Source organism: Balaenoptera borealis (assembly GCF_965194805.1).
Source record: "Balaenoptera borealis genome assembly, chromosome: 5".
Lineage (NCBI taxonomy): Eukaryota > Metazoa > Chordata > Mammalia > Artiodactyla > Balaenopteridae > Balaenoptera > Balaenoptera borealis.
This window is the reverse complement of record NC_138862.1, coordinates 137,633,017-137,659,445: the sequence shown is the minus strand read 5'-3', so window position 1 is coordinate 137,659,445 and position 26,429 is coordinate 137,633,017. Positions and strand designations below refer to the sequence as shown.

The window sequence follows — 26,429 nt, the reverse complement described above, 5'->3', positions numbered from 1 at the left end:
ATGTGACCAAATCTTGTGCCTCATTGATAGCTCATAGTAAATGATGATACATGAGGCACTCTCCCTGTTTGGGGCAAATTAAATTGCCTTCTACAAGAGACTGTCACTTTTAGCACAGTAGAAGTTTATCGTTTCGTACTAGGAAAGACTTTTGGATCATCACAATAATCTAGGAAACCCTTTAAAAGTAGAGGATCCTGGACCACACCCACGGTTGTCTCAATCTCATCCTTTTTTTCAATCTCTTTCTCTCCCACAAACACACCACATGCGTGCACACGCACACACACACACCCTAAATACCTGTCCCCAGGTGATTTGGATGATCAGCATGTTCATGAACTTGGTCTGATCTGGTCCTGCCTTTCTTTGTTGTAGATGTGGATGGTAGGACCCAGAGAGGTTAATTTTGCATTGGAATTCTCTTTACTTGATTGATTCCTGGTCTACTTTGTTTTTTTCTGAGACATCAAGCAGATTTAAGCCCATGGAATGCCTGGAGAGACAACAATATGTCCAGTAATGACAATGAAAATAAATAGAAATATTTGCATTTGTGTGTTATTACATGTTAACTTAAGTTGGGTAGTTATATTTGTGATTATTTTTGGAATTAGACCTTGTTTCCATTTAGTCTCAGAATCCTTAATGAATTCTTCTTAAAGCTTGTTTTATTCTGATGCGTGTGTAATATTGTATACTATCCTATATGTGATAGTTTTAGTTTATTACTAGATTGACTGTAGTTTTAGTTCTTTATCTGCATTTTATCAATACCAAGAAACATATATATTCAGCTCATGGATTAGATAGCTTTATATTTCAAGGGTCTGATTTTATTTAATTTTACTATTTTTCCACTCGCTTTCTTTATATCATATTCAATGTTTGATATCATCATCAGGAAGGATATTAAAGTATACCACAAATCTTGCACAGAGTTGTATAATTCATGGAATAAACTTTTGTTAATTATAAATTTTATCAGAAATAGTGCTTTTTAGGGAATTCCCTGGCAGTCCAGTGGTTAGGACTCCATGCTCTCACTGCCGAGAGCCCCAGTTTGATCCCTGGTTGGGGAACTAAAATCACACAAGCTGTGCAGTGTGGACCAAGAAAAAAAAGCAATGTAGAAATAATGCTTTTTAATTGCTAAGAAGAGTTACAATTTTCAGTTATTTAAATTATGAATAAGTTTATTCTCTTTACGTAGCACCAATAGACTTCTACTTTTATTCCTTTACTGGCTACAGTATTTTAAACACATTCACTGATTAAAACATTCATAAATTAATAGCTAACATTTATCAAGGAACTTACATTGTGCTACATGCTATACTAAGCTCTTTATTTGCACTTATCTAATCTTCATAACCACACTTTGTGGTAGAAACTGGTATCATCTTCATTTTACAGATGAGGAAACTGAAGTATTGAACAGTTAAGTCAGAGGGAAAGTAAATGGTGGAGCATGTACTCAGGTCTATCTTGCCTGAGCCTTAGCTTTTAATCATGATGCTGTAATACCTCTACTTTATAATTTCATTAAACTGAACAGGGCAGTTTAATTTTACCAATTCATTAAGTGTTTTCTTTCCTGGAAATTAAAGTTTAATCAAAGATCATCATCAGCATTTTTTTTCTTAAAATTTACAACCACTGTGTGTTCATACAGACCCTACCTACATACTTACCTGTTTTTCTGTCTTTCCATCTATAGACACACATATTTGCATTTACTATACTTGAGAATTTTCCCGTTTTCCTTCAGTAATTGACTTCTAGCTTTATTCCTTTGTAGTCATAAAAGATACTTTGTATGATTTCAGTCTTTTTAAATATATTGAGACTTGTTTTATGGCTTAACATATGGTATGTTCTAGACAGTGTTCCATGTGCACTTGAGAAGATTGTATATTCTGTTGTTGGCTGGTGTTTTATGTCTGTTAGGTCTACTTGGTTTACAATCTTGTTTGAGTCCTCTGTTTCCTTACTGATATTCTGTCTAGACATTCTGTCAATTTTCATTGTAGAACTGTCTGTTTCTCCCTTCAATTCTGTCAATGTTTGCTTCATATATTTTCATGTTCTATTGTTTGGTGCATATGTTTGTAATTGTTATATCTTCTTCATGGTTTGACCCTTTTATCAATATATAACGTCCTTCTTTGTTGTAGCAGTTTTTGACTTAAAGTCTATTTGTCTAATATTGGTATAGCCAAGTATCTCTTTTTTTGGTTATTTTCTTTTCCATACTTTTACTTTGGTTCTTAAATGAGTCTCTTGTAGACGACATACAGTTACATTGGTTTTTTTTTAATCCATTTTTGCTGATCTCTGCCTTTTGATTGAAACTTTAATCCATTTACATTTAAGTTAACTACTGATAAGAAAGAACTTACTTCTGCCATGATGCTGTTGTTTTCTGTATGTTTTATACCTTATTTCTCCTCATTTCCTCCATTACTGCTTTTGCTTGTGTTTGGTTGTGTTTTTTCTGTTTTTGTTCTGCAGTGACCATTTTGGTTCCCTTCTCATTCCTGTTGTGTAAATTTTTAGATCTCTTCTTTGTGGTTATCATAGGGATTAAATGATAAAATTTAAATCCTAAATTTTTAACAATCTACTTCAAGTCGATAACCAAACTTAATTTTATAGCATACAAAATATGTGCTCCTATACTGCTCTGTCCTTTTCCCTTTTAATGTTGTGTCATAAATTACATTTTAATACATTGTTGCTCAGTTGTATTAACTTATAATTATTTTTATCCATTTGATTTTTATATCCTGTAGGAAACAAAGGGTGGCATCACAGACCTTAAATACAACAATGCTGGCTTTATGTTTGCTCACATATTCACCTTTACCAGAGGTCTTTATTTCTTCCCACAGCTTTGAGTTATTGTGTGGTATTCTTTCCTTTCAACCTGAAAGACTGCCATTAGCTTTTTTTTTATGGTATGTCTAGTTTCAGCTTTTGTGTTTCTAGGAATGTCTTAACTTCTCACTCATTTTCAAAGGAATATTTTGCTAGATATAAAATTCTTGGTTGATAGCCTTTTTTAAAAGCACTTTATATATAGATATAGATATATATAGATATATATCTATATATACATATCTTCCCAGTCTTTTGGCCTGCATGTTTTCTGATGAGAAATGATCTATTAATCTTACTGAGGATTCTCTGTTGTGACAAAGTACTTCTCTGTTGTATCTTTCAGGATTCTCTCTTTGTTTTTGTCTTAGAACAGTTTGCTTATAATGTGTCTTGGTGTGAGTCTCTGAGTTAATCCTACCTAGAGTTAATTGAACTTCTTGGATTTGTAGATATTTGTCTTTCATCAAATTTGGGAAGTTTTTGGCCATTATTTCTCCAAATATTCTTTCTGCCTCTTTCTTCTATTTCTCAGGCTCTCATAATGCATATGTTGATGTGCTTGATGGTGTCATACAGGTTTCTTAGGGTATGCTCACTTTTCTTCACTTTTTTCCTATTTTTGCTCCTCAGACTCCATAATTTCAATTGTTGTACATTCAACTTTGTTGTTTTTGTGTTTTGCCTGCTCACACCTGTGGTTGAGCCCCTCTAGTGAATTTTTCAATTCAGTTATTGTATTTTTCAGCTCCAGAAATTCTATTTCCTTTTATTGTTTCTGCCTCTCTATTGATGTCATTTTATTGATTCATTCTCTACATGATTTCTTTCCTTTTTTGGTCTATGTTTTCCTTTTGCTCTTTGAACATCCTTAAGACAGTTGTTTCAAAATCTTTGTCTAGTAAATCCAGTTATTTCTGAGGGATAGTTTCTGTCAATTTATTTTCATTCCTTTGACGAGCCATGCTTCCTGTTTCTTTGTATGCTTCATGATTTTGTTGTTTTTGACAACTTGATATTTAAATATTATATTGGTTACTCCAGAAATCAGATTCTCCCCTTCTCCTGGGTTTGTTATTTTCTATATTCTTGAAGACCATTTCAGTCCATTTGTTTAGTTATTCTCCTGAAATATTTTTTATTTTTGCAAAGACTTATTGTTTGACATACATAGTCATTGAAGTCTTTATTTCTTAGGTTGTGTTCAGCTAGGATTTTAACAGAGATTTTCTGAATGCCAGGAGCTAAGAAGAGCAGCAAAACCCTGAACCTCTCCTTGTCTTTTCAGATTGTCTCTGCTGCAGCAGTCCTTCATCATTTAGCCAGGCTTGCATTCCTCCTAGTGGTCAGCTTCAGGTGGAAACTTAACGGTCTTCTCAGTTTCTGTATCATCATGCATCTTGCCCTGGGTATGTGCATAGTGTTCTACATTCCCCTGCATACCCAGGTGCTTTTGAATGTCCTAATTTCTCAAAGAAACTCTCGCTAGCTTTTTCTCCTAGGCCTTAGGTGCTCTATTTTATGTTTTGATTGTATTCTTTTACCTCAGGCATCTGCTGGCTCTTAATTTGACTTGCAGTGGGTACAAGAGCAAAGCCCACCATTTTTGTTTCCTTTTTTTTATTTAGATGAAAAATAGATGAACATCTTATGTCGGTTCTTCAGGTAGCTCCTAACAAGTTAGAATTGATTTACACAATACTTTGAAAATATGGTCTTCTCTGCTCCCTCCAGAACCAGGTACTGTTCTCCCACACTGGGAACTAGCTTACTTCTTCAAGACTGCTGCTGATCTAGGGAGATGGTAGAACAGGCAAGTAAAAACCCCACAGAGCTTTCCAGTTGCCTTTTTCTTGGCTCATTGCTCACTTGGTTCTTGTAAATCTTTGACTATTTTCCAGAGTCATTACAAAGTTGGTCCCGACAGTTCTTGTTTTTTGACGTTTCTGTGGGAGGATGAGAACTTGGAGTTGTATCTTCTGCCACTCTGCTGATGTCATTCTGCTTTCTTTTTAAAAAGAATTCTGTTCAATATTTAACAAGAATAACAGAAGTATTATCTTCTTAAATTAAAATTGTGCACTTGAAATGTTATTTATTTAAAATAGTTCCTATGTATTTGTTTTACATCTGAGTTTCATTATCTAAGTTAATAATTTGAAAATATTATGTAGAGAACTAAATATGGCCATTAAATCATTAGAATCTAGATAAATTAACAATGATAGAGAAAATGGAAAATTATTAAATAAACAAATTTCCTGTATTTACTTGAGCACTGGCTCTTAAACCTAATGGGTGGTCCTAGATTTTTAGCATAAATAATTAGCCTACAGAGCCTGTTGTTTACCTGATTCCTGAAATGAGGTAATATCCTTTGTGGCTACTGTTTTCATAGATGATGCTGAGTTATTATGCTTTGCCTTAACTGTGTCAATGCATGAATATACTTAATTTATAGATTTTTTTGAATCATTCACTTTGAATGGGATTTCAGATTTAGCTAAAACATTTCAGTAGTAATCCTCATTCATTTAAAAGACACACAAGGTTTTAGGTGTTTACACTATTCATTTATGCCATATTATCCTATCACAAGTAAGATGTGGCTACCCATAAGTTTGCTTTCAACTTAAGTTTGAACCAAATATTTTCCCCTTACTATTAATAATTCATCACACATACGTGATGACATTTCTCTAACAATTCTGAGATCAGCCTTTTTAAAACTTACGTAATATTTTTCAGAATTCATACTTAGTACCATGTGATCCTTTAAAACTTGACTTTTTTACATGTAAACTGAAGAAGGCACAGTTGAGTAGCTGTGCTTACTTATAACATTATTCTGGTTGTTTTTAACCTAGCCTAGTTTAAAATCTTCAACCTCTCTTATAAAGCAGATATTTGTGCATAAAAAGCACTCTGGAAATCTACTGTAAACCTTTGTTCAGCATGGTTTCAACAGTGCACAGATAGATACTGTAAATGTTCTTAGCTAAACATGACTACAGTAAAAGCTAAAAAAGGAGTCCAAATTTAATTTATCCTATTTAAGTCACCATTATACATATTATTGTTTTAATAAGTTAGATACATATATGTTAGGAATTACTAATGGAAAATACTATGCTCTTTGTATCCTCATTAAAAACAATGTAACTATGAGCATATTTTTTTCAAATCAGCCAACTTATTTTAATTATGAATGTTATGAACTCATTTCACAAAGTTACTTACCAATTAATGAGAAATGAATGTGTTATGTAAATTTCAAACTATAATGGTCACAAATAATTGATGAACCATTCCTACAAATATATATGTTGTACAATCTTACACATACATATAGTGACATACAAAATTCGTATGTTATATATTGTATATAATTTATGTATTTATTTAAGATTTACTCAGTAAACACATCCATTTTATTTTACTGGCTTAGTTTACATTAAATATTCGAATACCTTTAAAGTCACTATTGTATTTTTACTCTATTGTTAAATTGCTTTTCAAGCAAGTGAAAGGAACTCTGTTATCTTAAAACATATTTAAGTATTTGTGCTGTTTGGTCATTTAAAGGCCTTTGAGATTACTTTAAAAATGTATTTTTGCGTGTGTGTGTCTGTGCGTGTGTTTGTGTGTTTGTGAGAGAGAGAGAGGGAAAGTCTGAAAACAACCTATGTATCCTTGTTACAGTTACAGCTACCTGACAACTTAGTTCAAGAATCAGAACAGCAACTAAAAACATCATATTAAACTCTCTTGCACCCTCTGTTGTTATTTTTGAGGAACACTACATATACTTTCCCATGGCTGTATTGGCATTAGACTTACTAAAATCCTGATAAAATTAATACTTTGTTATACTTACCTCCAAATTAGGTTGATAGTAAAGTAGCATTTGTTTTTAATTCTTAGTTGGTCTTTTCTTGTGTTACAGATATGTTTTTGTTGTATAACAGCTTAAATGAAAAATGAGCCTTTCTGTTTTTCTTTGATCTCTCCTGGTTACCAGTTTTAAGCCCCTCCAAGCGTTTCACGCAAATGAAAATCTCTACTGGATATAGCACACTGTATATACCATTTTCCAGAATTACAAATTCTGTCTGTTCCTTGGTAAACCTTTCAATTGTCAGACAGTTACCTTCCAAAATAAGAGTCTGGAATCGTCCATACTAAAATTAAGAATTTATAACTGTAAGGAACAGATGTTTTCATAAACATTTGCTATAATTAATTTCATCTAGAGGATTGAAGGAACAAAGCAGTTTTTCCCACTTCAAAACTTTATAGCCTTTTCCCCATATAGCAAACTCTGAAATCTTTTCTCTAATATTTTTGTGAGAAACAACTGTACTTCTTATTTGGTATGTTTCTGAGAAAGAAAAGCTGCTATTTTTCCTTATTACAATCCTTTGAGGGTTACATTTAATGTGATATATTCGTTTCCATACAGGTATAAAATGAAGAAAACTTTTGTGATGTATTTTGATGACAAAACTTTGGTGTTTAAAAAACTGAAAATCTCTTAATTATTTGAAGTATTTTATATTTATTATGATAAATATAAGCAGAGGATAAGAAATATTCCATTGGTGAGATTTTATGTATTTAAGTAATCATAATCTTTAGTTTCAAAGACAAAGAAAGCTTATATTTTAAATGTATGATATAGTACTTATTCTGTGCTGATTGTGGAACATTTTACAGGAAATGTCTGCAAGCTGTTAAATAACATGTGTTGTAGGAAATTTTCATTTAGCAAGACAGGGAGAGACTAATTTTCCTTAAATCTTTTTAGTTTATTTATGATAATACCATTAATTTTTTTAAAAAGCAAATGAAGTATGTTGCATGAGTCATCTTACGGTACCCATGTTTTCAAAGAATTAACAGAGTATACTCAAGTAGATTGATTTTAAACATTTAAGTGTTTTGGATTATTTTCTTCTATAAAATTTGGCAACATTTTCAAATGCTGTAATCCATTTTAGGGTTTTTGTTTAATGAAAAAACCCCAAAAACCTGAAAGTGTATTTTGGAAAAAAGAGTAGACTTAAAAGTTCAGTAAGTGAGCTCAGACCAATTCTCGTTCTTCTAAACATTTTGGGTGCAGCTGCAAAGATTTTGAAGAGAACCAACATTTTTGACTAGTCAATCAGCTATAAAATGTGCAAAGAAAAATAGGTAGCTATCATTAAAATTACACTTTTGCTTTCAATAACCATTAATGAGCAACATAATCATATAAGTATGGTACCTTAAGTGCTGTATTCAGTAATTTAAAATAATCTCGCCTCTAAACTGAAAGCTCTGTAATTACTATTTGACTTAACCAGGACCACTGTGATAATCTCCCGTGGTACCTTAGAATGTTCAAAGTGGAGTGAAAGTATAAATAACAATTGAATAAATCATTTAAATTATTAAGCTTTAAATATCTTAAAAGTGAATATAACCTGATGTTTGAAAGTTGCATTATAGGAATTAGGAGTATAAAATGTAATCAGATTCTGGTCTATTTAATTTGTTTCTAAGAATAAATGATATATTTAATAGTAGTATCTGTGGTTTCCTAAAAACTATACTTTTAAGTATATATTTTAAATTTTAAGCTAAAATTAATTTTCTGTCAGTAAGAATGTATATTTTATATTATGGCATTGGCAAGCACTTGTTTAAACTTCTTCAGCAAATTTATTTTTATTCTATGATCTCTAAACTGATAGGTATGAATTTGTTCTAATCTGATTTTATGAATATGCTTGAGAGGAATTGTTTTTTTCCCCTAAAAGTTTGATATTACTACATGAGGCAGAAATACCTTTAGATGTTGTTGTTTTTTTATTTTTTTAAACTGCTGAACTTTTGCCCACAGTTAAAACATAAAGTTTGGGGAAGACTATTAAGATGTATTAAAAGATCCTTAGAATGCATTCTTTTTTTTTTTTTTTTAACATTTTTATTGGAGTATAACTGCTTTACAATGGTGTGTTAGTTTCTGCTTTATAACAAAGTGAATCAGTTATACATATACATATATCCCCATATCTCCTCCCCCTTTTGTCTCCCTCCCACCCTCCCTATCCCACCCTTCTAGCTGGTCACAAAGCACCGAGCTGATCTCCCTGTGCTATGCGACTGCTTCCCACTAGCTATCTATTTTACATTTGGTAGTGTATATATGTCCATGCCACTCTCTCACTTCATCCCAGCATACCCTTCCCCCTCCCCGTGTCCTCAAGTCCATTCTCTAGTAGGTCTGCTTCTTTATAGACTGCATTCTTGATCACCACCTCTCAGCTTTCTGTTCTCCCTCTCTGCAGACCAGATTCCCAGAGAGTGGAGGACTGGGGGGCCAGGGGGTGAGGTGGGCTGGGGGAGGGTAGTCCAAGTCTGCTGTCTGCCTGCTCTCTTTTGACTCTTCCAGTGGACAGGACACTAATAAAAAGTTGCCCTTTGTTTATAAGCATTAGTCTGTGATTAAATGGTGTATAAATTTTGTTCCTGTTTGCAATTACTTCTGTAGTATTCCTATCCAAGTTAGGAGTGGTGGTGTTAGTCTATATTTTAACATCAAAATGAATTTTTTGTTTAAAGGACTCTGATTACAAAAGATATTTGGGGGTGGGATAAGGGGATATTTGTTGTTTTGACTCAGTAACTGCGTGGAGCTGCCACACAGTAGCTTTTCAACTGAAATACTCAAGTTTCATAATCTCAGTATTTAAAAATTTTTTTTCCAGGAGATTCAAATCAAAATGGAAGAAGAACAAGTTCTACTTTAGACTCTGATGGAACTTTTAATTCCTATAGGTAGGTGATGAATACATAGATATATAATATTACAAGATATCTAATCTTACAGGGTTCTAAAAAATCTGACAAATGTGAAGAATATTGTGGTATGCAATTGTCCTGCAGACTTATTGAGTAATTGAAAATGTAGCATTCTTAGTTCTTGAGTAGATGGACTTATTGTAGATATCTGGCGTTATCCTAGAGTAGGATGATTAGAATGAATGTGTATGTAGTATTAAGCGTCAATATAATCCATTTTTGTTTTTGTTTTTCCAGTGTATCTCTTACAGTACTAAAGGCTTCCTTTGTCTAAGTTTCCTGCTAATACAGAGTGTACTGCTTGTGAGCATCTCAGAGAGTATAAAACATAACCCGTGGTTACATTACGTGTTGTTTGTTAATATCCCATTTGGCTCTTCAGCAAACAGGGCAGTTACATCTCAATTAACAGTTTTTAAAAAGGATACAGCAATTAAGGAAGCATGCATCTTATCTAGTTATTTGTTAATATTCTCTTTATAACTTGAATTTGCTTGAGTAAGTGTTTATATATTTTGTATCTTCTTAACAGGGAAACCTAGGAAGAAGAAAGATTAATGTATTTCCAGTAATATTTGAAAATTCATATACTGAACCAAAGTGATGTAAGAAATAGGTTGTTTTCTTTTGGGGAATAAAAAGTACAGATTGAGTAATAATACATTTTGACATTATAGGTAGCAATGCAGATTCTTGAAGAAGTACTTTAATTGGAGTACATTGTCCTTATGGTTAATAAGTTCTGATACTTCTGTGTGTTGATGCTATAAAATATATGCAAGAACCACTGTACACTTGGAAACTCATTTGAATATTAAGCTATAATTCCTTCTTTTCTATAATAAATATGGAATTTATGCTTAGAATCTTTATGTTTTTCTTGAATACATATTCTGTATACCTAGCTGGAACTGTGTCATTTGTTTCTTCAGATCCCAGGCAAGCTTTTAACATCTAGAGTAGGGCCTTATATTCAGGAAGCACTTAATAAAAGTGTGGTAATTGTGAAAGTTTTTACAGTTTGTTTATGAATTCCAGAAATGAGGTGGTAATTGAGATGCTTGACATCTTTATTTTATACCAGTTGGAGTCTTTATAAATAATCAGTCATTCAAGTGTCATGGATACTGCAGAAGGCTTATGTTCCCATGGTGTTCTAGAAGCGTATTTTCACAGCAGTAAAAGCTCACATGTTGTCATTATATTTTCTCTGTACCCGTCCTACCTTATAAATGTTGGAGTTCTCCAGAACCTTCTTTTAGTGCTGAAGTGTAATATAAAGTTTGGAATTTGACATATTAAATAATAGGTAGAATCCTCTATCTGAACATGTTGATCACACCAAAAAAAAAAAAAGATGACTATAAAAGATATTTATTTATTTATTTATGGCCATGCTGCACAGCTTACAGGATTTCAGTTCCCCGACCAGGGATTGAACCTGGGCCACAGCAGTGAAAGTGCAGAATCCTGACCACTAGACCACCAGGGAACTCTCTATAAAAGATATTTAAATTAAATACTCATGTTTGTCATGTAACTGAGGAATGCTAAGATGATAATATGTGTGAAATCCATGGTGGAAATATCAGTATTAGATATAAATACAGTTTAAAAAAATCCAAGACAAAAGGAAAATAAAGATGTATTTCAAAGCAGGAAAACCCATATGTATATATCAGTTTCATTGGTGAATTATACTTCATAACTACATTTGTAGTTAGCTAATTATAGTAACTAATGGACAGCAAGTTAAGAGAAATGTGTTAATATAAAGGCACAGTGTTATCTGGTAGTTTATTTTGTTCTTGAGTAGTTTGAAGATTAAAGTATTTTAGTATTATTGAATGATAATTGTACTTTGAAAATGAACTCCTAATGCAACTTTGCACAGTAAATACTAATATTGTTAACTAATATAGTTTTAATCAATGCCTGTCAGTGTTGTAATGTTAGGATATTAATTTATTGTTGTAATTAAAAAGGCAAGATAAAAAGCTCAGGTAGTACAGTGTATAAAAATGAGCTTTTAATAGTTGGCAGGCCAGTGCTGTTATTAAATAGTATTATAGTATTTAAGGTGTGAAATGAATATTTTTCTACTGAGTAGGCAATAGCTCTTACAATATAATGAGCTTACTTGTGAATCTGACACTTGGGTTAAATGCAGAATTCATAGAAGCACAGCTCTAGGGTATATTTTCATATCAGGTTAACTGATAAAACCTAGGAATTGTTGCAGAATCACACTAAAATGGCAACAGAATTGTCAATAAAATTTACGTCTGAAAATGAAAATTATTTTTCCATTACTATCGGAGCTCTTTTAAAGCAAGTAGAAATAGGTTATTAGAAAAATGTGAATGTTCCAACCGTCAAATATCTTTAGCCTAACAAGTCTACCTTTGTGTTTTAAACCACCTCAGAAATGCTGACCTTTCTTTGCAGATAATTCTGGCTGTCAACCTAGTACTAGGATACTCAAGCTATATATGCTGTGTCTTGGGATAATGATTAGCTCTAATTTTTTATCTATAGAATGGACATTATAATGTCTGACCTGCTTCCTTCTCACAACTGTTTCAAAGATCGAGATAGGACTGTATAAGATAAAGCCTTTTGAAAATCTAAATGCAAAGCCATGCATTAATATTATTAATTCTTTGTGCTTACCTCATGTGAACTGGCAACTTTGCTGCCTTAGTGTTCACTTAACCTTCCACGTGTGTACCCTTTTATAGCATGTGCCAAGGTTTTATTAACTTTCCAATTCAGTCTTGAATTGGTCACCTAAGTCTATATTCTTTCCATTATTTGTTTATATTATTGTGGTCTTAGATGGTCAGTTATGAGAGGGCACAGTATCTTTTTTGGTTGTTGTTTTGTTTTTTGTTTATTAATGATATCTAAACATAGCGAGTTGGTTCGTATCCTGACTCCAAATGGAGACTTTGGACAAGTCTTAGGCTCAGTTTCCTCACCTTGCACGTGGGGATGATACAACACATTTGTTACAAGGAGCTGATGGGCTAATGTGGTGAGGCAAATGCTGAATCAACGTTAGCTGCTTTTATCTTCCAGTGCATGCCATCCTCATCATTGTCATCCCTGTTCATCTTCGGGTGTTGTAGAATATTTTTACAGTGCGCTAATGTGGAGACACCAAAAGGACGATTTAAAAACAAATGTCTTACCGGAAAATAACTTTTGTTTTTTAGCAGAAAGGAGGCTAAGAACAAGCTTAACCTGAGGCTTGATACTCTGTCTCTGCTGTATATTCCAGGTTGCCTTTGCATAGCACATTTGTACACATAGTACAAATAGTAGAGAAATAGTAGGAAAGATGTACACGTAGTGGAGATAAGAGGAAGATGTTTTATTATGAGTATAAGTTCAGAGGTGGATTTTTGGAATTTTGACAAAGTTTGAAATTTACAGTCAATGGACCGTATCTATAGCTTTATGTGCCTAAGGCTCATAGATTTGTTTTTCAGAGGCTAGGAGGTTTCACTTTGGATTTGTGTCTCTTGTGGTTTGCTTCATTGATTCAGATAGAGTACAGCTGCATTTAACTCCAGTATGATGATTATATGGTGCCTGGGTAATAGCTAGATCTTGTTTTGGAAGTTTCTGTTAAAATTTAATTGTTTGTCTCCCAACTAATTTGCAGGTGATGTGGTAAAATGGAAAGATTAGAAGAACTGAGAAGATATTACTGGTTTATGCAGTATACCTTGTGCTTTTTAAAGACTAGTGTTAATGTTTTCTGTTAGATTAAATGAGCTTTCTCTGTTTCTTATTTCACCATTAAAACTGAGACCCTTTCAAACCGAGGGTATGAAAGCAGAGAAGTAGTTTGCCGATGAGCAGTTTGCAGTAGATGTTTAACTTAGTGACTGTAGCACAGGGCCACATGGTAGGAGCGTTCTCTCCTCATCCCCCCTCCTCTTCCCAAGGGCAGCTGACCTTCTCCTCTCCAAAGAGGCGAGCCCCTTGCCAGCACATATGACTACAGACTATTACATTAATCTGTTTAGCTGTAGTACCAGCTGCTTGCATGTTTTTAATTATCTTATTAGATGGTATAACAGTGACCTATGAAATAAATTGAAGGTGAGCATTTAAAAATTTTCCCTTTTTTACCCTATGTTTTTAAATATCTTGATTGATCAAATTATGATATTCTGCAAAAGTTCATTGGAAGTCTGTATGGTTTTTTGAGTCAGTGTAAAGCTTTTAAAAGTATAATGTTATAATTACCAGTATAAAAATAACTTCATTTTTACCTCATTTTTGAAAGAGTTAGGCTGTGTTTATGTAGCCACAAATTCATGTTAAAATCTGTTCCTTTAAGAGTCAATTTAGAGAAAACTCAGACCAGTTATTTTGAGTTTCTCTGGGAAACTCAAAATATTGCTTAAATTTCAGACAACATCTTGGCATTGTATAAATGGCATAGGATGGAATATAAATCATTTTAGATTATTTTAAAATAACTTTGTCTATTTAACTCTGATTTTCTAGATTCTGTGTATTCAGTGGTAAATCATCTTAGCTGACCCTAATTACTTTTACAATTTAATTTCATATGGTACCATTTTTGAGTGTATTTTCCCAAGCTGTGCCATTAGTAAACATGTATTATCTTCTGGATTTTGACAATTGGATAATTTTCAAATAATACCTTAAATGAAATGCTGACTCCAAGAGACAGTTCAAAATAATAACGACCAGTGATTGTTCAGCTATGAGTCATAGCCGATCAACAAAACTTGTAATGATTTAGTCAGAAACCCTGATGTTGAATTAAAAAACATAGGTAGTTGAATGCAAAAAGGAATTGCAAAATACTTACGTGTGTCTTTTGAATTAGCAAATCCTACAGCTGGCATAACGGGGTGACTTGAGCCTTGAAAAATGTGTAGTCCTTGCATAAAGACTATAAACTACACACTGGTTTTTTTTAACTAAGAAATATTCATTCTTTTTGGCTTCATAGTTTTTTCCCTCTAAAGAAGGACCAAGTTTCATATTTCAAAAGAACTTTTGTTGAAGAAATAAGGGAAAAATTTCCCCTTTATATATTTTATTTTCTTTTTAAGGAAAGAAAATAAAAAGCCACTTGGCGCTAAAGTACTGATGGCATTATTTATTGATATATATATATATATAAACGTCTTTATTGGAGTATAATTGCTTTACAATGGTGTGTTAGTTTCTGCTTTATAACAAAGTGAATCAGCTATACGTATACATATATCCCCATATCTCCTCCCTCTTGCATCTCCCTCCCACCTTCCCTATCCCACCCCTCTAGGTGGTCACAAAGCACAAAGCTGATCTCCCTGTGCTATGCGGCTGCTTCCCACTAGCTATCTGTTTTACATTTGGTAGTGTATATATGTCCATGCCACTCTTTCAGTTCGCCCCAGCTTACCCTTCCCCCTCCCCGTGTCCTCAAGTCCATTCTCTATGTCTGCGTCTTTATTCCTGTCCTGCCCCTACGTTCATTAGAACCAATTTTATTTTTTAGATTCCATATATATGTGTTAGCATATGGTATTTGTTTTTCTCTTATTTCTTGATATTGATCAGAGCTTCCACAGTTGCCTCCCTTTCTCAGTATGGTGTATTTGTAGCCCACAGAGTCAAAGGCTGTTTAAGTTGGTTAAAAGTTTTAAAAAAATTATAGTTGGTTTAGCTTTTTGAATTTAAGAGTTGTCTTTTTCTGAATAAGGAAGGAAACCATTAATTTGAACTTTCTTTAGTCAGTGAGGAAATTTTTAAAATTAGGCTTCAAGTTTTATCACAAAGACGTTTATGTATCCTATTTATATGTAATTAATAATTTGGGAGGATGTGGGAAATATCCTTATATCATTTGCATTTATTGTTGGTATAGTACCTTCCTCCTCACCCCGATTTGTATGTAAGAGGGTCATATGTCTCTTGAAATGACAATGAAGCAGTGATTCAAAATATTAGAGATAATAGGGCAAAAGCATACTTTGGATTTAAAATTAGAAATCTAGGTTCTGATTATACTCTTAGAATGATATAAATTTGTTAATCTGTTATTTTTAGGAATATGGAATTATAGAAACAATTTAATTATTGAAAGTTATACTGTATTAGTTTGTTTGGGCTGCTATAACAAAATACCAGAGACTAGGTAGCTTATAAACAACAGAAATTTATTTCTCACAATTTAGAGTCTGGGAAGTTCAAGATTAAGATGCTGGTAGATTTGGTGTTTGATGGAGCCCACTTCTGGGTTCATAGATGGAGTCTTTTCACTGCATTCTCACTTGGCTATAGGGGCAAGAAAGATCTCTGGGAGCCTCTTTTGTAAAGGCATTAATTCCATTCATTAGGGCTCAGCCCTGATGACTTAATCACCTCCGAAAGGCCCCACCCCCAAACACTGTCACATTGGGTGTCAGGATTCAGAACATGAATCTGTGGGGGCCACATTCAGTCCATAACACATACTAAAGATAATCAAGACCAAAGTGAATTCCCCATCCCACTCCTTCTCCACCCACTCATCTTAAGTTCCTGAGGCCTTGCCTTTTAAATTATTTTTCCAGGACATAGCTTAGTAAATAGTTGAAAGAGGAGGACCTAGAATTAGGGTTTCTTTCCTGATTCTTAGAAGGTTGCTTTCCTCACTTTGATGTGTTGCCTGTATTTTGTTGAGAATCTATATAATTATATGACACTGACTCTTTAAGTTCTTTAAGAATAAATACATAATTTAGGGAAACAGTTTAGAAAAAATACACAGATAGAAATAAGACAGAATAAAGTTTACATCTTAGCTCCAGCATTTACTGACTGTGTGATCTTAGGCAAGGTAATTAACTTCCCTGATTCCTAATTACTTCATTTGTGAAGCTGGACTATTAACAACTCCTATATCACAGAGTTATAGAGGGCATACCTACAAATGTGTAGAACTGCTGGACCAGTCACCTAACACATAGTGAGTAACAATACTAGTTTCTTTCTTTTTTCTCTCTTTTGTAAAACTTCCTTTAAGTTTTAATCAACTTTTTCACCTAACAAAGTTGGCCTTCATCTCAGAAAAGTATTTTAAATTTACTCATTTTTTTTATTTTTGGCTGCTTTGGGTCTTCGTTGCTGTGCGCAGGCTTTCTCTAGTTGCAGCGAGTGGGGGCTACTCTTTGTTGTGGGGCATGGGCTCTAGGCATGCAGGCTTCAGTAGTTGTGGCACACGGGCTCAGTAGCTGTGGCGCACGGGCTTAGTTGCTCCTTGGCATGTGGGATCTTCCTGGACCAGGGATAGAACCCGTGTCCCCTGCCTTGGCAGGCGGATTCTTAACCACTGCGCCACCAGGGAAGTATTTTAAAATTGTATATAGTTTTAAAGTGGCAATAAATTTCTGATGTTTGATTTGATGGACAATTTATAAGTCTCAAAGATAAAGTTTAAGGGTGAAATTTACATAGAATATTTTAATAAAATTAGTATTTAATATTTGTCTCTTTTCTATATCAGATTACCTTGCCTTTTGAGGGAAAGTGGCAGTGGTTAATAATCCTATTTTTTCATTTATTATTAATCCAGAGCATTCAAAAGTGCTTTTCTGACATTTGTTTATATAGATATAAACAAATATATATATATATAAACATCCATTTCCATTCCGGCGTATGGAAAAACCCAAACAAACGTTTTGGCCAACCCAAATATATATGAAAGTTTGTTGTTGTTCATCATGAGACCTAACATATCTTCATTCATTCTGCAGATCGTTATTCTGCACCCATTCATTACAGGCCAGCCAGTGTGCTAGACAAAGATTAAAACAAAGACCCTGCTCTTGGTGCACTCGTGATCTAGGAGGGGAGACAGACATGGAAGCAGCTAGCATACACCAGGACTGATGTCATCGTGGGGGCATTTCACCAAGAACTAGGGGAATACCAGACGGGCTAGTTAATATTGAGGGTGGGTTGTGGTTGGGAGGAAGGATATGTTTGCTAGGCAAAGTAGATGAACAGGAGTTTTCCGTGAGGTGAACAATATGAACAAAGACGTTCTTCATTTTCTACTCCAGCAATGCATTCTTTGGGGGTTTGGGGCACTCAGAATGGGTAGATTCGGTTGGCCTTGTATTTGTCAGTGACGAACTCATACAACATGGGTATTTACATATAACTGTTTCATTGTGGTGACATTGTTACTTTGCAGGAACTGCTATTTTGACAGTAGATTTCAGTGTATCATAGATGTTTGACATATCTAAATCAGTGATCAAAAATTTTAACTGGGAGTTGAAAATGTGAATCTTTAAATTGCACAAAATTATATGAAATAATTGATAATGTTACAATTGAGAGTGAATATTATGTGCCTGGAAATAAGGGAGAAATCAATAAACCAGCTATGGAATAAAATTAACCTGGTAATGAGAGGATATTTGAAAATTAAAAAGATGTCCTAGTATCATCTGAACATATGGACCTAGTTTTCATTCCATGATTTTCTGAGATAGATATAGAAGTAGTTTAGTCTGGTTGACATATTCTCAAGGAGTTTCAAAGATTGTATTTCCAGCTACTTGTTCAGATTAGAAAAGTAATTTGGATGACATGACCAAGTCTCTGAACCCATCTGAAGCAAAGTACAATAGTTGCACACCATCTCTTAACTCTCAATCCAATCTTTAACATGCTTCTAGATCTTAAAGCTTCCTTGAGTGGTCGAGCCCCACTGTCACTGAATCAGGCACAGAGCTCTGGTTGTTTGGATTTTGTTCGGTTCACAAGAATAAATTTATAATCTCCAAAGTAACTCCTGTTGTTTTCTTGCCCGCCCCTCCTCCACCCCACCACAGGGCCACCCCCAGAGCCTGAGTCTCTCCTTTGTGTTCTGACCTCATTTTTTCCCACCTGAGAGATCTGGGACAGGGTGGAGGGAGTAGGATAAATAAATAAAGCCAGAGTGGTCTGTTTGGCATTTTGAACACTGCTCCCACCCCTGTTTCTCCTGCTGCCCCCTGAGCTGCTGATGGAGGCTGCTCCCTAGAGAAGGAACCCATTTTCCTGCCTCTGTGTCTCTAGGTGCCATTCCTAAGTATAGTATTTTTAAAAGTTCTGTAGAAAAAATGAAAATTTTCTTCCGGTGCTGATTTTCAATCTTATAGTAGCATTCCACGCAACAACTTTACGAAAACATCCCGCTCGTTCATTATAATGATATCTGTGGTCATATAATTAATTGTTTTGTGGCATCCATTTGGGAATATCTGAATTATCACGTGTATGAATTAACAGAACAGCAAATAAAGTAACAAGAGGTCTTTTATGAAGTCAGGACTAGATTTGGGTTCTTTTGAAGTACATGAACTTTCAAATAACATAAAATTTCAGCAATGGAGAATATGTCTGCATATTAACAGAGGATTTTTTATGAAGCATAATTTAATTTGGGCAAGGAGGTCGTGAGAAAACCACTCATCTTCCACTGTGACGTGGAGCAGCTGTTTTACAACATCGGTGAGAGAAGTACTGCTCCCACTGGTGTTCGGGCCTGCGTGGGAAGCAGCGTGCGGGCTGGAACCAGGTCTCCACGCCCTGATTCCTTCACTTCAGTGTCTTCCCAGTGTCTAGTGCTGAGAAAAGGGATCTCCCCTCTTTTCTTTGTAGATGCAGTAACATATCAGTTATTTAGAGGTCAAATTTCTAATATCTTCACCCAAGGAGGATGTAATCAGAAAGTTAGAAATGGGGAAAATGTTAAAATAGCCAAAGAGTTTGTTTATTGAGGTAGATTTAGTCCCAGGAAAGCCCTTCCAGTTCTTAAAGTGCTTCCACTTATCTAATTTCTCTTTTTTTTTTTTTTTCTTGAAAAAGCCTGATATAGTTTATGTTATTGAAATAGGCTAGAATGGGTGACAGTTCAAAGTTTACTTTGTTGTCTTGGTTTTAGAAAAGAAAAAGTGAGCAAGTGACAGGGGTGCAGATTTAGGATTTCTGAAAGCTAACATATCATTTTACGAATCGATAGCTGATTGCCTGAAAACGATGGCCATGAGAGAAATGCCGCTAAAAACAGAATGGAAAACTCCAAAAGCCAAGCAGTGTGGAGTTATTTAAGGTAGAAGCAAATAGCCATGCATTTCCCAAATGTATATCACATCTGGAGAAAAACTCCTTTAAGTTTTAGAAATGTTTTGGTACTCTCAACATTTTTGAGTTGAGAAAATGGCATACATTGGCCTTTCATCATGCTGGGTAAATTAGGTATTCAAGCATGGATTTTTAAAATCAGTGCATTTTTTTTTCTTTTTAACTATAAATGAGTGATGTTTTCTAGTCACCCTGGGGTTGGGGGTATTTCCTTATTTTTCCAGGGGCCCATGTAAAGTTGTTTTCCCAGGTACGTTAGTCTAACAAATTATAAAGTACACATTGACCTTGAACTAAAGTTTATTTGATCATGTGGCCCGTTGATCTTCATTTTAAATTACCATTTCCTGGATCTTTGAGCCAGTCTCTTGCCAAGTATGGTTATAATATGCTCATGGTCCAAATCTCAGGTCTGATTCTTTCCAGTATCGATCATTTTTGGTAACTTATAGATGTACCACTGTCATCACTAAAGACCTGCTTTTCTAACTTTTATGTGTGTGAGTGTGTGTGTGTATGTGTGAGTGTGCGTGACTGTGTGTGTGAGTGTTGTGTGTGTGTGAGTGTGAGCGTGTGTGTGTTGTGTGTGCTGTGTGTTAGCGTGTGTGTGTGAGCGTGTGTGTTGTGTGTGAGCGTGTGTGTGCGTGTGTGTGTGTGAGTGTGTGTTGTGTGAGTGAAGAGGGAGGTGGGAGGAAGCAGGAGGCAGAGAGTGGTGATGGAGACAGAAACACAGTGAGAGCCAGTGAGCTAAGAGACGAAAAAGAAAAAAAAAACTTGTACATGTATATCTGATTTTACTTAGAGTGAATTTTATGCTGTGTTACCTCTCTCACAGAATCATCTTGATTTTTTAACCACTTGTATAGTCTAGCTTTTAATGTATTTCTGTCTTCTTTCCCCAGGGACACTGTATGAGTATGTATCATGTGCATATTTATCTTTACATCTCTTGAACCTTTTTAGTTGTTACTTTAAAAGGGAATGTATATATGAATGGTTTATCATCCAAAAACGGTTTCACTGTCCGATATAGGAACCACTAGTGACATGGGGCTAAGTTTAGGTTTAAATTAATTAAAATAAGACAATAAACAACTGTCGATCAGTTGCACTAGCCATATTTCACCTGTTCAGTAGCCACGTGTGAGTACTGAGTACCATATTGGATGGTCAGATAGAGGACATTTCTGTCATCTCAGGAAGTTCTGTTGCATGGTGCTGGTCATCAAGTGAATGATGGATTCAGTTAAAATATAATCCACTTAAATCTTTTTAAGAGAAAACATTTATTTCAAAAGTACATGTATTTCTATATGTGTGATTCCCTACCGGTCAACCCAGTCTTGGAAAACATGGTTTAAGAAACAGGATTGACTTTTAATTAGGCCATCAGATTTTGGGAAATAAATACTTTCTTCTAAATGACTAGAAAATAATTTGTTTTCAATTCTGTAAGTATTTCCATTGCAGTATTGTTTACATCATAGACTGTGTGGTAAATTCTTTATCATATAGAAAATAAGATATCAAGTCCATGCTGGTTATCACCAATAGCAAGGAAAACAAGGGCGGGACAGGGGGCCCAAGAAGGTGGAGGTCTGCACCGAGGTGTCTCGAAGAAAGGGATTTCCCCTACTTGTTAATTATGTAAGAAACATCAGTAAACCATGGAATAGAAAACATTCATTTCAGACAACTTCGTAGCGATTGTCTGGAACAGGTCCTTTTCTCACCTCATTTCTATATGTTTGATCCTTTGATTAGTAATATGACTTTTATTATGTGCTTAATTTTTTATAACCTCGTGACACAGCTTTTCTTATTTCTTTTCTAAAAGTACATTTGTTGAGTACTTTTAATATGATCCTGAATTTAGAAGCTCTTAAACACTGTATTTTGAAGAAAATAATACATTTTTTTTAAAAAAAGATGATTATATCTGGCAGTCCAAAACTGTTGCTGACTCAGTTGTATCCACCTTGTGAATATTGACGTGGAGGCTCAAGATTTCTCAATTCACAGTTAAATCCAAACCCGAATCAAAACATCATTGTAAATTAATTTTAACAAACCACCACATGCTGAACTATCAGTTGCCTTTGTTTCAATGATACCTCATCACATGAGAACGTTTTTCACCTAGAAATATGAAGAAATCCATTTTAGGCTTGGGAGTAATTGTGAGTTGTTTTTGTTTTTATATGTATTTATATATGTATAAGTAATATGCCCTGATGTTTCATTATGGAGGGGGAAAAAAAAGCTTTAAATAAAAGTAAGTTTTTTAAAATTCCTGATATAGGAAGCAAAAAAGCCAGTACAGTTTCTAATTGCCTTTTAGAGTCTCTGAGTTCCCTCATTACCTGTGATTTAAGCTAAAAATGAGGTAATTACAGATAACATCAGTGTTTATCTGGTTGATCTTGGCACCTGCAGTCCTAATGTTGTAGCTTACCCAGATCTGGTGCCACACTTTATAGTCTGATGCTGACATACCTAATTTACACTTCTCCTGTTTCCTTTGATTTTTAAGTTAGATGTTCCTTGTTCTATTTCAATAGTATTTTAAAAACCACCCCTTTAAAATGGTATAAAGGCACATACTCCTCTATGTGGAATATTGGAATCATGGTACAGCCCTTTCATTAAGAGAAATCTTTCCCTGATACATTTCTATACAGATTAAAAAATGTACTGTGCCCTTTCTCCCTTTGCATTTGATAAAGCAAATATGATCGTAATTAATATGGCAATCTCCTCACATATTGGCATGCACTTTAGGATTATAAAATTGTATAAACCATTGTGCATCAGATGCAGTTTTCTTACCTGTGGTTCCTCACCTTCAAGTATTCTACCCATCTTGTCTGCCTTAAAGACCACCTTCCTTTGACCTGGCCTTTAGTTCTACTGTTGCTCTAGTTACATCTCAAAGACGAGATGACGATGGTTGACTGGCTGACCTTGTAAACCACAGGGCCATCTCTGAGAGCTCCTGTTCCACCCCGCCCCACCCCCCACCCCCCGCAGCTTGTCTGTGACTTCTCGACCTTCCCTGTGGTGACGAGCCCTCCTCTGCTCCAACTTTATTATCAGTAAAAGCCAACGTAGCTCCTCTTGACCAAGTATTGGAGATACTCAGTACTAGACTGTAGTAGTATGTAGTGTGTAGTCTATGAACTCTTCTCAGTTATTGTAATTGTCTGGGTTTCTTACGTTAGCTTCACAGAGACATTGTTTCCTGTCTAAATAAAGCCAGAAAATCGGGTAAAACCATCATATAAAATATATAGTATAAAGTTATTTTCTCTAGTGTATCCTCATTTGGGACAACAATTCAGAAATTTTTTATTCCAGAATTGCCTCGTCATTTTTGCATTCTTTAGGTTACAAAAATATTTCAACAATTAAATTGGGAAGGTGCTAACCAGTTTCATACTAATTTTATGTGCGTATATTGGGAAAATACATTAAAATATATAATTAGAAATAGTTATCTCCTTATGGTCATCAGTTGTATTTCTTCACTGCAAATTCTAGTTGATTCCCATGTCAACAAAAAAAATTAATTGCAAGAGCCTTAACTACCTAAATAGTTCTTCTTAAATGAAAGGCATCCATTGCTGCTGCAAAAATTAATTTCACTTATTTAGAAATTATTGTAGTGTTCATGGCCAATGAATGTTCTTCCCTGAGGAGCACAGAGGTGTTCCCAGAATCCTGAACACAGTGCTTCCAGGGCAGCCACTGCTAATCTGCTCACATTGGCAGGGGAAACGAAACAGCCCATTCCTGCCTCCTCTTGCTGAGATGCTGGTTACGTTTTCAGGGACCCAGTGCCTGCAATGCAGAGTCGTTGCCACTAGATGGCACTAGTGCATTATCCAGAGAGTTTTTAAGACCCAGGTTCCATTTGAGGAGATTATGCACCTAAATGTCCCATGTGTTCTTAACCACTCACAGCATCTGTTGACTTCCCTTCTCAGTCCAACTGGTGAAAACTTCTCTCTATACTTTTGGACTTGATGTTCAAACTCTAAAAATGTAAGGAAGAAAATATAAGGTCGCATTCCTATCTTGCCTTGTTGCCAGGGACCATTTATGTCTTTTGATGTGTGGAGTATTATGCTTCCCTTTAGTGTTTTCAGCCATGTTATTCTGGAAGGTGCTTTTCCTAATTCTCATTCCATTTCTCTCTTGACAACTTATTTAACTTTTCTGGGCCTCAGTTTTGTCATTCATGGGGGGGGAGGGGTTAAAATTATTCACCCCAGGAGGGTTGTTGTAGAGGTTAAAAGTGATTTACCCAAAATATTATATATTTTGAATGGACTTTTTTTAAGCATTTTTGAATGGATTTTTTTTTTAGCATTTTGAGAACACCACTGCTAGATTTTTGCTGTGACAGACTGTATGTTTTCCTATGTAAGACAAAGTTTAGCAACTACCTTTTCTTTATTTTTGTTAATTAAACTGCAAAATTCCACCACTGACTCCTCAGTACTTACTATTGTTTTCCCAGGTCTTCACCTGAGTTCAGGAGTGTTGTCCACCATTTGTATTTGTGATTGGAAAAAACTTTAATTTTTTTCCAGCTCCCTTCAAAGGGCTCAACTTTCCAACATTTTGTCCTCTATAGACTGTTTAACGTCTGGCAGCTCAGTTTTTAGGGTGGCATTTCAGTGCCTACGGGGATACTGTTTATCATTTTTTACACCGAGTTTTAATTTTTAGATATAAAATTATTTCACCCTCCTCTGCACCGCCAGAGTGCTTTGCCTTAATCATATGATTATTGGTTTACACATCCGTCTACTCCCTTAACTTTTTTAAATATGCTTTTTCAAATATCTCTGAGTGCTAAGCACACAGTAGGCACTGAATAAATGTTTATTATGTTTACTCTGTATCACAGTTTATTAATGAAACACCATTCCATAGAAGAGAAAGACAATTAATACGTTTTCTTGTGGCCTTTATATACCTCTGTTGTTAGAGCTCTCCATCAGTTTGAGATTTGTGCCTTAATTGGAACTATGAGGACCTATGAATACATTTAAATGATTGTGAATTTCAGAGAGAATGTTTCCATTTCGCATGCCTCAGTCCCCTTTATTCTTTACCAACACGGTAATCAAGGCTCAGGGTCTTATTTGAGCTAACAAATAACTATCCTTCATTACGTAAGTGGTGTGTAACTTGACCTTGAAAGGCTCCTGACCTTGACAAGATGGCAATGAATCTAGCCACCAGCTGTGTCTACTTTCACAATGTCTTGGTACCTGTGAATAGGAGCTGATTTTGGAAGAGGCTGGAGGAGTCGTTGCCTCACACTTTACCTCTCTGATCGGGAAGGTATTGGCGTTTTCAGGCCACGGAACTGCATGGTCTCGGACAAATTATTCCATTTGAAATCTGTGCTTTCTGTTCATAGACCACAAGCTATTTAAACATAGGCATGTTTTCGGAGATGTACTCCTGTAACGTTCTTTGTACTCGTTTTTTATCTCATCTTTGAGTATTACTCCAAACTGTATAAAAACAAAACGTGAACAGTGAGATGTGGGTAATATACGTGAAACTGTTGGGAAATGGATAATGTATTTAAAATATGATAGATAATACAAATGGCCAAAAGTGATGTTCCAAAAACTCAAGAATTCAGTGAACATTTCTTTGAACTTGGAGTGGCTAAGAATTACTTAAGCCTGAAAACAATGGAAAGAGCATCAAGAGGAAATAAATGTTAGGTTTAAATTATACACAAAAAGCTTCAGCATGTTGAAAATCAAAATAATTGTGTTAAAAATACGTATATATGGCAGACAAAGGTGTGATGTCTTTAATGTATGAAAAACTCCTCTCGGAACAATAAGCCCAAGACAACAAGATAAAAGCTGTGTTATAATTATTATTAATAATAATATTAATTTTCTAAAATGTTATGATACGCCAGTCCCCTTCTAAGGACTGTTCACATATTTTAATTCTCATAATAATTATTTGAGGTAGATGCTATAATTATTATTCCATTTTACAGAAAGGAAGTTTTAAAAAAGAAGAAATCAAATGGCCCAAAAGCATGAAAAATTTTCGGTTTCACTAATGATACAAAAGCAAGTGAAATCAAAATGAAATATTATTTTCTTTTATGAATAGGGTGATGGAAATAAGACATTTTCATGGAGTAGTGGTAGGAATTTCTTTCTTTCCAGCATAGGGTTGGCCTGTGTGTCGCGTTTGTCACACTTAGCCACAAGCCCCTTCTGGCAGAAGCTTGGCGCGGCTGGAGATCAGTGCTGCGGGGCTGAGGCTGGACGTTCTCCTGCTCGTGGCATTAGGGAACGTGCCGTTGCCTCGGCCACTCTTCTGGAAAGCTCTGTGGGGAAGATGCAGCTTGCTCTGCTGTCAGGGTTTTGCACGTTAGGTGTGCAGTTGGTTATGATACCGGCTCTAAGATCGCCTTGTGTATGGCTGTCCTTTCTGAACACGAGTGGGGTCTGGCCAGCGACAACTGTGCATTACAGAGAAGGATGATTGAAGGG

The 26,429-nt window shown here is 35.0% G+C and overlaps 1 protein-coding gene across 20 annotated transcripts in view; it reads left to right on the top strand.

Annotated features, from left to right (window-relative positions):
- TBC1D5 (TBC1 domain family member 5) overlaps positions 1-26,429 on the top strand; it is a 530,543-nt gene that overhangs the window by 252,136 nt on the left and 251,978 nt on the right. For all 20 annotated transcript variants that reach the window (XM_082392668.1, XM_082392665.1, XM_082392670.1 and 17 more), the window contains one exon: positions 9,633-9,702. In XM_082392668.1, the coding sequence (XP_082248794.1) occupies positions 9,633-9,702 (70 nt within the window). The remainder of the gene's footprint in view (positions 1-9,632; positions 9,703-26,429) is intronic.